General features: G+C 55.5%; 5 protein-coding genes across 5 annotated transcripts; 3 read left to right on the forward strand and 2 right to left on the reverse strand.

Moving 5' to 3' along the window:
• Positions 1-3: 3 nt before the first annotated feature.
• F5144DRAFT_188400 (P-loop containing nucleoside triphosphate hydrolase protein) lies at positions 4-1,482 on the reverse strand. Its single transcript, XM_066782797.1, has 3 exons — positions 1,224-1,482; positions 1,082-1,160; positions 4-1,008 (listed from the first exon to the last, which is right to left on the reverse strand). The coding sequence occupies exons 1-3, from the start codon at positions 1,340-1,342 to the stop codon at positions 55-57; spliced, it is 1,152 nt and encodes a 383-aa protein (XP_066644938.1). The 5' UTR covers positions 1,343-1,482; the 3' UTR covers positions 4-54.
• A 1,182-nt stretch (positions 1,483-2,664) lies between these two features.
• On the forward strand, positions 2,665-4,438 carry F5144DRAFT_486215 (ubiquitin-conjugating enzyme/RWD-like protein; the record flags this gene model as incomplete). Its single annotated transcript, XM_066785538.1, has 6 exons — positions 2,665-2,697; positions 2,775-2,808; positions 2,874-2,958; positions 3,103-3,199; positions 3,408-3,503; positions 3,554-4,438. The coding sequence occupies 6 exons, from the start codon at positions 2,665-2,667 to the stop codon at positions 4,436-4,438; spliced, it is 1,230 nt and encodes a 409-aa protein (XP_066644939.1).
• Positions 4,439-5,127: 689 nt separating this feature from the next.
• On the reverse strand, positions 5,128-6,177 carry F5144DRAFT_546732 (uncharacterized protein; the record flags this gene model as incomplete). Its single annotated transcript, XM_066787429.1, has 1 exon — positions 5,128-6,177. One exon carries the CDS (start codon positions 6,175-6,177, stop codon positions 5,128-5,130), a length of 1,050 nt encoding a protein of 349 aa, XP_066644940.1.
• Positions 6,178-7,386: 1,209 nt separating this feature from the next.
• Positions 7,387-8,092, forward strand: F5144DRAFT_188754 (uncharacterized protein). Its single transcript, XM_066782801.1, has one exon. The coding sequence runs from the start codon at positions 7,546-7,548 to the stop codon at positions 8,050-8,052; it is 507 nt and encodes a 168-aa protein (XP_066644941.1). The 5' UTR covers positions 7,387-7,545; the 3' UTR covers positions 8,053-8,092.
• A 547-nt stretch (positions 8,093-8,639) lies between these two features.
• On the forward strand, positions 8,640-10,864 carry F5144DRAFT_188791 (uncharacterized protein). Its single transcript, XM_066782802.1, has 4 exons — positions 8,640-9,712; positions 9,771-9,856; positions 9,926-10,343; positions 10,404-10,864. The coding sequence occupies exons 1-4, from the start codon at positions 8,765-8,767 to the stop codon at positions 10,533-10,535; spliced, it is 1,584 nt and encodes a 527-aa protein (XP_066644942.1). The 5' UTR covers positions 8,640-8,764; the 3' UTR covers positions 10,536-10,864.
• The last annotated feature ends 548 nt before the right edge of the window (positions 10,865-11,412 follow it).

Raw genomic sequence — 11,412 nt, forward strand, 5'->3', positions numbered from 1 at the left:
GTAACGCCTTTGATATGACCGAGCACCTTTTTCCCCTTCTTGCTGCCGCTCCCATTACCGCCCCGCCATAATCCCCGAGATGCGAAGCGCAAGATCCAATATCGAGAGGTGCTCATCCGCGCCGTCCACCAACCTCTTGTCAATCTCAGAAAAGACCATGACTATCTTGTTCTTTTGGGCATCGGGAATTGTCTCGTCGTAGACAACAGCCGAATGGAGTTGTGTCATGGTCTGCCCGGCGCTCCACCCATCGGCAACCATCTCCTCCACCACCTTGGCAATCGCCTGGTACGTCTCGCCAGCAGCCCGCGGCCGCATCGCCTGGACCAGTTCCTGGATCGTACTGTCCGGAATCACACCGGCAATATCCTCCACGACCTTGGCCGTCACCATCTTCTTGTCCACATCCATCGCCTCACTATCCTCACCACCAGCCACCGGAGCGCTGGCACCCACCAGCCTGGCGGCACTCTGCAAGAAAGTGATCGCCTTTCTCAAATCACCATCGCTGCACTTGATCAGCGCATCCACCGCGGCATCCTCGATAGCCACCCCCTCCAACCGCGCAATCTCCTCCAGCCGACGGCGGGCATTGCCCTGGTCGAGGCTCTTGAAGCGAAACTTGCTGCACCGACTCGCCAGCGGATCAATAATACGAGTCACATAGTTACAAATCAGACAAAACCGCGTGATCTTGCTGTACGTCTCCATGGTGCGGCGCAGGGCGCTCTGGGCGTCCTGGGTCATGCTGTCGGCCTCGTCCAGGATGATGATCTTGAAGGGCGGGCACGGGTAGCGCGTCTTGTAGCCGGGGGGCGGGTTGGTCAGCTGCGTGCGCGCAAAGTCTTTGACCTTCTCCCGCACGATCGAGATGCCCCGCTCGTCCGACGCGTTGAGCTCCAGCACGCGCGACTTCATCAGCTCCGGGCCGTAGAGCTCTTTCGCGAGCGCGAGGATGGTCGAGGTTTTGCCGGTGCCGGGGGGGCCGTAGAAGAGCATGTGTGGGAGCTGTGTTGGGTTGGGGATGGGGTTAGCTGGTTGATGGGTAAGGTGGGTGGGGGGTAAAGAGGAGTGAGCCTACGTTGGAGGCTTGTAGTGTCCGCTCGAGGACGGTGATGGTGTGGTCTTGGGCTGTCACATCGCTGAGTGTCTTGGGTCGGCTAGATGGAATCAGTCAGCATCTCATGTACCTAGCCAAGAATCGAGTTGCAATGGTGGCATACTATTTCTCGACCCAAGGCTGCACTCTCGTGGTTTCGCTTTTCTGCTTTTCTGTGCTGCTCGATGTCGTCCCATTTGCAGCTGCCGCCTTTCGGGCCTTGAGGTCGAAGAAGTTTGACATGGCGGTTCGCGAATAGTGTTTGAGCTGGGATCGCTAGGATACTGAAGTATCTTGGTTGTGAAAAACGCCTTGTTGAGGTCTTGCTGGCTGTCGGTGCAGGCACTTTACGCGTCGATTTTGATGGAAGACGCGCCGGGTTTCTGGCGGTCGCGCGTCAGCCCGGCGCCAAGTCAGCCGCCCCTCTCCTCTGCACAAGGGTGGAAAATGCCCCATCAGCCTTCCCAGCACCACTTCCATCCCCAATGGACATCCTGCAAAGCATCGGAGAAGGGTGAAATGCATGGATGTTGTAGGTATCCAATCTCCTCGGCCTTCCTCAAAACCGCCTCGAATACCCTATTTTTTATTCTTATTTGAGAGCTTCATTTGCAATCTTGATCATATCTCTAGGTACCTTACCTGGGTGATCCATGGAACGGAGAGCAAGGATTTTGATCTCCAAGCCGGACTTGGTTCGTCCCAACTATGGACGGTCTTGGAAGTTGAGGTCTGGGAAATGGTACCTACCTATCCTAGGTCATGAGGTACTAGGTATCACCAATCTTTAGTTTTGTGCTAAGATGCTCCAATCGATTTCTGTACCTGAAAACCCTGCCTCAAATGTGAGGAAAGCTTCAAACCCACCCAGGTCTGCAGGCTACTAAGGTATGCAGTTTTGTGACAGCTGCAAGATGTGCACATGTGCCGTCAGGGATTTTGCAGCTGTCCATAGGAGCAAATGCCAAACACATACCGGTCACATCCACCTAATTTGAAGCTGCATGACCGTGATGTCCGAAACTAGATGACAATCACTTCTCCCATCAGAAAGTGTTGAATGGGGCGTTGCCTCCTTTGTACAGATCAGAAATTTAAAACATACTCGTGGCATGGCAAACGGCCTAGGCAAGCTAGGGTGGTTCGATGGGTCAGTTATCAAACGCTCGTTGGCAAATTGAAGAACAGCGCTGTCTTGTTGGTCCTGTGTATCCATAGGCAGCATTGGATGTAAGTCGCCGCTCTTGTGCCGCCCCAGGCGCTCGTCACAGTGCCCCACACATTGTGTATGGCGGGGAGGGAGGTTTGCAGCCTAAAGCTGCACTGTGTTGACGCCCTTGCTGGCCCGGCCAAGAGGGTCCGCCTTCATTCATCGGGCCCCGCCACGGCCCTCAGCGCCTCAGCCTTCCATCAAATGCCCGTCACCCTCCTCTTCGAACCTGGCCCTCTTTCTCGCCAGACCACGACTCTCTGCGCGCCATTCTTCTCCCAAAAGTGAACGATTCCCTTCAGCGGTCCATGAAGTAGACTTCCTTTTCACAGGCAATAATTGGTGAACTGCAGCAATGGCGGACCAGTCCGTATTCCGAATCACGAAGGTGGGTCGCTGTTGTCCCCCTCTGTTTGCGCGGGGTTGTATGGCTGACCCATGATGGCGATGCCGTCCCGATCGCAGGAGTTGAGCGAGCTCCAGAAGAATTCGGACCTTTGTAAGCCCCAGCGCATAGCCCCCGGGCCGAATATTCCAACATTCCGCCTAACATTACTTTCCCAGCACTCGCCGTTGCCTGTCGCGATATCGATGTTCGAAATGTCAAGGCGCTTATCATCGGACCACACGAGACGCCCTATGAATTCGGGTTCTTCGAGGTAATAGGGTGCTCATCAATCAGCATTGGTTTGGCTTGCTAATATGTCGGTAGTTTGCGTTCAAATTCAATAAAGGTACACAACCCACGCGAGAAAGGTCGACATCTGGGTGAGGATGCTGACGGTCTGTTAAGAATATCCAAGGAAGTCGCCGCAGGTCACCGCGATCACGACGAATGGGGGCCGGTGCAGGTTCAATCCCAACATCTATGCCAATGGCAGAGTATGCCTGTATGTAAAACCCCACCTGTTACCTGACGGCGACATGCAGACTAACTGGGCCGTAGGTCAATTCTAGGGTAATCGCCGTTCCGTGATCGCGACTTACATACGGTCATTCCTCGACAGGAGGCTAATCTGGAGTAGGACATGGCGGGGTGAGCGAGGAGAGGAGTGGTCTGCCGCACAGGGCCTGGAATCTATCCTGCTCTCTATCCAGAGCCTGATGTCTTCGAACCCCTACGAGAACGAGCCCGGCTTTGAAGATGCCAACGAGACCTCCGACAAGAAGAATCAGAAGGACTACGTGCAGAAGGTGCTATAACCCACAGCGATCCGGAGCCCGTGAGGCTGACCAGTGTGCAGATCCGTCACGAGACACTCAGAGTCTCCGTCATTCAGCGCCTGGAGGAGTATCTGAAAATCGGGCTTGACGGTGCCGTTACGGCCCCCGCGGCCACGAAGGACGACTATGACCTGGACATGGACACCATCGAAGACGAATCAAGCACTCCATTCGAGCCATTCAAGGATCTGTGTAAACGCAGGTTCTTGTGGTACTACGATTCCTACCTCGCTACCATCAAAAAGGGAATGGCGGAGGTGAAGGACGGCACAATGTTTGTGCGGATGCCGTTCGAAGGTTCCAACAACACTATGGAGGGGAAATTCAACTATGGTGAACTCGAGCGCCGGCTGCAAGGCATCAAGAAGGCCTTGGACGCGGAAACCGAAGCTTGGGCAGTGGAGGGGCTTGCGGCGAAGTCTAAGGATACAACCGTTGCAGTCAACCTTCAGAGACAGTTCGAGCAAATTGTCGAGTTCTTCAAGCGTTCCGGCACCGCGCACAACCTTGAGCTGGTTGATGGCAACCCCTTTGACTGGGTTCTGACATACTTCGGCAAGCCCATGACGAATCTCGACGGCGGCTTGTTCAGGGCGAGGCTGTTCTTCAGCCCCCGGTTCCCAGAGGAGCAGCCACGGATCAAGTTCGAAACGCGCCTATTCCATCACAGGATTGCTGCGGACGGCACCCCTTGCTATGTGGTGCCGTCCAGCCGGCGGGAGGACGTCAAGACGCATATCGAGGCCATCATCGAGGCCTTGGAAGAGGATCATCCTCCGTACGACCCCAGGACGCTTGTCCACCCCGAGGCGTTCAAGCTGTACTGGGGTTCGCCCGAGGACCGGCGTGTGTACAACCGGCGCTTGCGGCGGTCGGTCCAGCAGTCCATGGAGTATGTCTATTGAACCCGGAAGACCACGGCGGTGTAGCTAACAAGTTGACAGGGACTTCTAGATGAGCCCGAACCCGCTCACATGCAGATTTCTCTTTGATTTCGATCCTTTTTTTCACGCATGGCATCAGCTTGTTGGGCCCACGGGAATCCCAAACCAAGCCGTTCGGCGTTCGGACATGGCTGGGGGGAAACAGGCAGGGTTAAGGTAGCGGGGGTGGGAGTTCACGAGTCTGGGTGTTCGGTTTGCTTTTTACGGGATGTGACGATACTCAAACGGCCTGGTTTCCTGCTGGAAGAACGCGCTCGAGGCTTTTCCCCTTACATAAACTTCGCTTGGTGAGGAGACGGCGTGTAGATACCTTTTTTTGTACGGATGTAAACCTTCCTGGTCCGTGTGTACCGAGTGTGTTCGTGCCCTGAACTTGTCCACGATACACCAACACCAACGACGCTATTCTTAATCCCAAGTGTGATTTTATTATGCACGATCCTTGTACGAGCTCGTGTGTGATCTCGTAACTATAACTAGATGAATTGTGAGATTCAACTCACACCGCAAAACGCCCTGCTATGCTGTTCATCCATGCTGACTCGCTTGCTCGTCAATACATTGCATCATGCCATCCCATTCCATCCCATTTATAAAAACTCAAAAAAACCACCAGATATATCTGCGACGGTAGATGGGGTGGTGCACCCTCACCGCTTCCCACCCCTCCCCTTCCTCTCCACCTTATCCCTCATCGGGCTATACGGCGCCGCGACCCCATTCAACCGCCGAGCCGGCTCGCCACCCCCACCACCACCACCACCACCGCTGCTAGCACCAGCCTTGAACGCGTAGGCCCCGCCCTGGCCCAGCGCCATGGGCGCACCGGGCGTCGGCGCCGCCACCTGCTCGGCGTGCAGCTTGTCGAGCGACTCGCCCACCACGCCGTACTGGGCCCAGTTGATGGGCGGGCAGCGCACGACGGTCTGCGGCTTGGGGAGGGTTTGCCAGGCGGGTGCTGACGGCGCTGTTGGTGTTGAAGATGATGATGATGAGGGGTGGTGGTTTCTTTGGTTGGATCCTTCGGCGCCGTTCGTGGTTGTGGGTGGTGCCGGGGTGGTGCGGCTGTCGGGTTTGGACTCGGATTCGGGTGTGACTTGCTGGCGGGTGCTGTCGCCGTTTTGGTCGTCGGGGTGAGAGTCCGAGTCGGAATCGGAATCGGAATCGGAGTCGTTCTCTGTAGAGCCCCCGTTCGCGCTCCGTGTCCTCCCCGATGTTAGGGGATCGCCTTCCATGCGCACCCTCCCGCTTGCCAGGTCAGCGGTGAAGGCTTCTGGGTTGGCGAGCGCCGCGTCCTTGGCGCGACCTAGTAACTTGACATCGGCCGTCGCGCGGGCGCGTTGGATTTGTAGTATTGATATCGCGCTCTTGAGAGCTAGTACGTCCGGGTTTGACTCGAAGTCGATGGGTTGCGCTGGTGGCGGCGTCACGCCGACTTGATCGGTCTGGGTTGTGTGTGTGAGTACTGGCCGGCCGGCCGCAAAGTCTGGTAATGTGCTCTGTGCCGTTGCTGGGGCGGGTTGGGCTGGACGGGAGCCCATAAACTCCGTCGATTCCTGAGTCGGTGTGATAGGGCTGAATCGGGGGCGCGATGGCGATTGCGCCCGCGATGAACCTGAAGCGCGACATGGAGGCGCTGTCGCGGCTTGTGCTGTGCTCGGTGCTGGGTGAATGTCGGTGGTGATCGTGAGGCCCGACATGGTTTGAGCTGTTATTCGTGTATGTGGTTGGTGTGTTAACACATGGTTGACTTGCGCTGGAGGAGAGGTGCATGAAAACGGCAGCGGCAAAGAGATGGCATGGCAATGGACGGACAGCGACCCGGACACGTGCCGGAGTTGGAACCTCGAGTGGGGTGAAGCTTCCATTGCTAGGCTGACCCCGCCACCCGGTCATTGCCCCTTGTTGCCTTGGATTCTGGCGAATCAAACATCAAAGTTGCTTCTTTTTATGGGACCCATTGTTAAGATCGGCTTGGCAATGGGACAGCCAGACAGCTTCTTTTGCTTCCATGCCTGCTTGCCTCGAGCTTGCCTCCCGCCTGCCGCCTTGGCCCCGCCCGAGTGCTCTGGACTGGAAACTGGGCCATGCAGCCTTCTCGCTTCAAAGAAATATTGGAACGCCCCCAAAACTCAAAGGACGAAAGCCACATGGATGCACCAAAGGTGTAGGTAGTATTCGTATCTATTATTACACCCATTTATTCTTGCCAGGACAACTTATCTCCCGCAGGCAAAACATTATCTGAATCCTTGGTTACTTCGGTGAATACCAAACAAACCCCAGGTTGTTGTACCGCAGAGAACGCTCACAATGTACTATTTTATAAAATTAGATGTTTGTTGTCCCAGGGCGTGTTAAGCTCAATGTTTCAGTCTCCGCTCGCTCTCGCTAAGCAGTCGGGGTTATGCTGCCCTCGTGTCCTCGAATGTCTCGGAAACTAGCAGCAATGCCTAACTCTGCAAGGCAAGGGTCGACGGCTTGCTTGGTCATGCCATGTGCTCGTCCTATCCAATAGATAAACTAGTTTTGGATGTCCAACCGAGCTTCTAGACTTCCAGAAGCAGACCCTAGCGTACAGCGCGATCCCTGCCATGCATCGACTCATGCAGCTGAGGGCCTACGCAAAAGGCGGGATCCAGTTTGCCGTTTCTCAGGGTGCAGCATCATCATGGCTTTGCCCGTTTCTTCCGATTTCCACTTTGTTTCACAGAAACATATCGGCTTGTCAATTGTGTCTCCAAGGTGAAATTCGCCCCGGCTTCAAAGCAAGTATGTCACTCTTCACTGCTTCGTAAATCAGGCATTTTCTCACACATGATAGCTTTAACTCCTCGTCTGAGCTGGCGGTCAAGCTGGGCCCCTTCCTCGCGGGCTCCCGGCCAGATATCTGACTAAACTATGTGCCGTTCTTGCTTCGACATGGCCGTCTTGTAAGCCCACGAGCCCACAAGACGCCAATCCAGGACTGGCTCGCCTACGCTACGTTGCCTGAGGGTTAAACCGAGGCCGGGGATCATAACAACAAGACCATTCTTTGGCAACCACCCCGAAGCCATTGTCTAGCCATGGACCCAACAGACGCCCCAGGCCCAAACCCCGATGTAGAACTCCCTTCAACAGACAGCCACGAAACCACGGCACCAGCAGCTTTGCAGCAAGCCGCAAAACCACCCCCCACCAACAAACGAGAGTCCTGGCTCTCCAGCAAAGCCCAAAAACTCGCCAGCTGGCTCGCCACCACCGAGCCCTCCGCCCAGGCCCTCCGGCAATACCGCAAGGAAGCCTTCAAAAAAGCAGGCATCTCGCCCCACGACACCGAACCGCCGCACGCAAGGCTGCAAGCCCCGATCGGCGACATCCCCGCGGACGCCATCCGGCCCGCATCCGGGCCCACGCCGGAAGCGATGGCGCGGAGGAAGGCGGCAGATAGGAGGAAGAAACGGTATAGCGGGCAGTTGGGGGGGGTGTTTGAAGGAGGACAGACCTCGTCGTCGTCGGGGTCCCAGTCGATATATAGAGGAGCGGCGTCGGATTCGCTGAGTAGTTTCCCCTATGGAGGGTCGAGTAACTAACTAAAACGGGGCTGGAAATTTGATGGCTCTTGTATCAAGGGCTTGATCATGTCACTTGCGAGTGGGGCTATTTCTCGTACCTATCCCGACAGGCAGCTTGACACTTGCTTGGACAATAAGCAAGGTTGGAGATACTTGAATAGTGGAGTGTTTTGGGGTAGCTCCGCTTGGAGACCCGAGCTTGCCGAGGTGTTGCTACCTATTGGACCTGGCACTTGCAGGGAATGGAGGAGCAAATGTACCAACAGAGAAGGAACAATGCGATTGTTGCTATTCGGCAATGAGAACTCGACCATTCGAGGTTTTGAGAAGAAATTCAGGAAAGGCATATATTTTCCATGGGATCCCCGCGGAATCAAAGAAAAGGGAGACCATGTGGCCCGTTTGATGGGCGATCTGCCGCTTTTGCTCCGGTCCATCGACCAATGGGTTCGGGCTGCCATCGCAACTCGCCGAACCATGACGTCTTTGATAGTGGTTGAGGTCCGGCGCAAAACCGAGGCAAAGTGTCTGCAACCCGGAATTCGCAAGAAAAATGGGAGACGATGGAGGAGTACTAAGAGCAGGATTCAAGACTGAAAACAGTGATAGAGTCCTCAGCTCGGACACATCAACTTACGGCTTCGTTTCTCCCGGATCGGTCGTATACTAGTTCATAATAGATGCACAACATCTCGCACCTGACGTCATACCGTCTGAGACATCCGAAACCATGAAAGGGTTCTGGAACCAGCATGAGACCGACGAGGATCGGGCCGGGCAGAGCTCGCCCCCGGGCCGGTCCTCTGAGGACACCCGGCCGGACACCCGGGTGGACGAGCACACACGGCTCCTGCCAAACCGCATCCATAGCACGCCGTATCTCTCGCCCGACGACCCCGCTGTTTCGCCGTACAACCTCTGGACCGTGCGCTTTGTTCGCTGGATCACTGTCGCCCTGACCGTCATCACCTTTATCTGGTGGGTGTTGATGGTCGTCTCGGTTTTCATCACGCCCCCCGGCCTGCATGTCCGGGGATCTCCCTTCTTCGCTTTCGACTATGCCTCGCTCGCGCTCCTCACCCTGATCGTCACGCTGCTGTTTTTCTCCGTCCCCAGCAGGCTGGCAAGGATACTTGGCATTGTCAACGCGGTTGTGCTGCTTGTTGACGCCGTCATGATCCTGGCGGTTCCGGGGCTGCGACACGCCGAGATTTGGGTCGGCATCGCCAGCGTCATCTGGGCGGTGCTGATGGCGGCCTGGTTCGTGGCCGCCGACCGAACAGTGCAATGGGCCAAGGCCGAGGAGGAAGAGCGCTTAACCGGTCGCCCGGAGAGCAGGCGCACAGTGCTGGAATGGGCCGAGGTCACCCTGTCGACCGTCGTGCTGGTCGCCATGATATGCATCGTGGGGCTTATGACGCTCACGTTGACGTTGCGAGCCATCGACGTCAGTCTCCCACCTCCTGGCGAGCGGTATTGGGTGGATGGTGACAGATATCAAATCCATCTGTTCTGCTATGGCAACAAAACCGACGCGACTGGGGCGAGGTCGACCACGGTACTCTTTGAAGGGGGCGAGGATCCGGTGGAGCGTGGTTTATGGCAGTTTGCGGAAAACGCCGTCAAGAACGGATCGATCACTCGGTTCTGCTTTGCTGACCGTCCGGGTATGGCATGGGTAAGTTGAAGGCCGGTTTGCTTTCCAAGTGCCACAGTCTGCTAACACATAGAGCTAGAGTGATACCGCGCCATCCCCGTTCTCTGCGAGTATCGCGTCAGACGGCCTGAGCGAAACACTCACCCGAGCTGGAGAAGAAGGGCCGTAAGTAATGAATGATCTGGGGCACGGCTGATGGGAAAGGGCAGGAGCTAACAAGCCGGTCGACCGCAGTTGGATACTCGCCAGCGCTGGTATCGGGTCCTTGTACTCGCGTGTCTTCAGTTCCCGCCATGGCGACCAGGTGCGAGGCATCCTCATGATTGATCCTCTCCACGAAGACCTCCTCGCACGTACCGGCAGCCCTGGGCGCGGCTTCCTCCTTTGGATCCGGGGTGTCATTTCGCCTTGCGGGATTGATCGTATCCTGGGTGCCATTTTCAGGGGTAGGCGGGCCGTGGACCGGGTTTGGGGCCGTTCCTCGTATCAGTCCGGAAGCACCATCTTCGCCAAACTCCAAGAGAGTCTCGTGGCAGAGTCGCTCACCAAGCGAGATGTGGTCTCCAGCCGTGCCATCCAGGATAAGGATACACCGCTCGTGGTGATCAGTTCAGGCCACCAAATCCGTAAGGACAGGGACTGGGAGAACAAGGTTGGTGATCATCGCCGTTTGAACCCTGGCGTTGGACCGACTTGACTGATACGGAAATAGCAACGGGATCTGAGCCATCTCACCACAAACCTGGAGAATTGGGACATTGTGGACGATGCACCTCACCGTGTTTGGGATACGTTGAGCGGGAGAGAGATTCTTGAGAGGAGACTAAGAAAGCTGGTTAACTAGGCCGTTGGGAAACAAGGCATCTGGCGATGAGAGGGAGTTTGATGCAAGCCGCCACGACCGCGTGGACTGTGTGTGGATTGAACGCGAAGGGCTTCGGGCAGTCGATTTACAAGTTGCATTCGGTTGGAGTTCATCTTGGGAATAAGCTGAGCCGCAGTAAGGTTATTGTTTTGTATCCGTGTACAAAATATTTGGCTTTAACTATTAAGTTCCGTTGAAATTCGGCCATGTGGCTTGTGTGATAGAGCGAGCGAGTGGAATTCAGTCAAGTTCTGAGAAGAAAAGGTCCAAGTTGGAGCCGGGCAGTTTCAACCCAGGGTTTGTTTGATGTAAGGGGAATTCAAGAAGTTGCTCATCATCGCACCTGCCGGATGATTGACACTGAACCTAGTTCCCGCTACATAAAATTTGGGTTGCTATGCGCTTGGTTCGAGATTGGCCCGTGGTTGAAAAGTCGGTTTCCTATTATTACCGGCCGAAGATCTGATAAGAAGGAAACGAGAGTGAAAAGCCTAGAAACCAGCTATCAAATATAGTCACGGATTACCGGTGCTTTCTTTACCCGGTGTTTCGGTGATGTTGGGTGCTGCTCCATCTTGACCCTTCGACAAAGTCTCAAGAAACAATAAATCACTCTTTTTTGTCCTTTGCTTGGCTATGAACCTGGCAATCTCCCCATCCGCTGTTGACAGGGGAACCTCCAAGCTCACGGACAGAAGGAGGGGACAGAGCTTCCCTGGCCCGTGGTGTGCTTCCAGGGCCTAATAATAAAGCACTGGGCTGTGCCTCGATTTCACCTTCTCCCCTCGCTACATACATGGGTTCGAGTCGATCCATGCTGGCAGATGTCTGGGAGGTCTACAAAATGAGAATGGGA

This window comes from Chaetomium tenue, assembly GCF_020726465.1.
Source record: "Chaetomium tenue strain MPI-SDFR-AT-0079 chromosome Unknown F5144scaffold_3, whole genome shotgun sequence".
Classification (NCBI taxonomy): Eukaryota; Fungi; Ascomycota; class Sordariomycetes; order Sordariales; family Chaetomiaceae; genus Chaetomium; species Chaetomium tenue.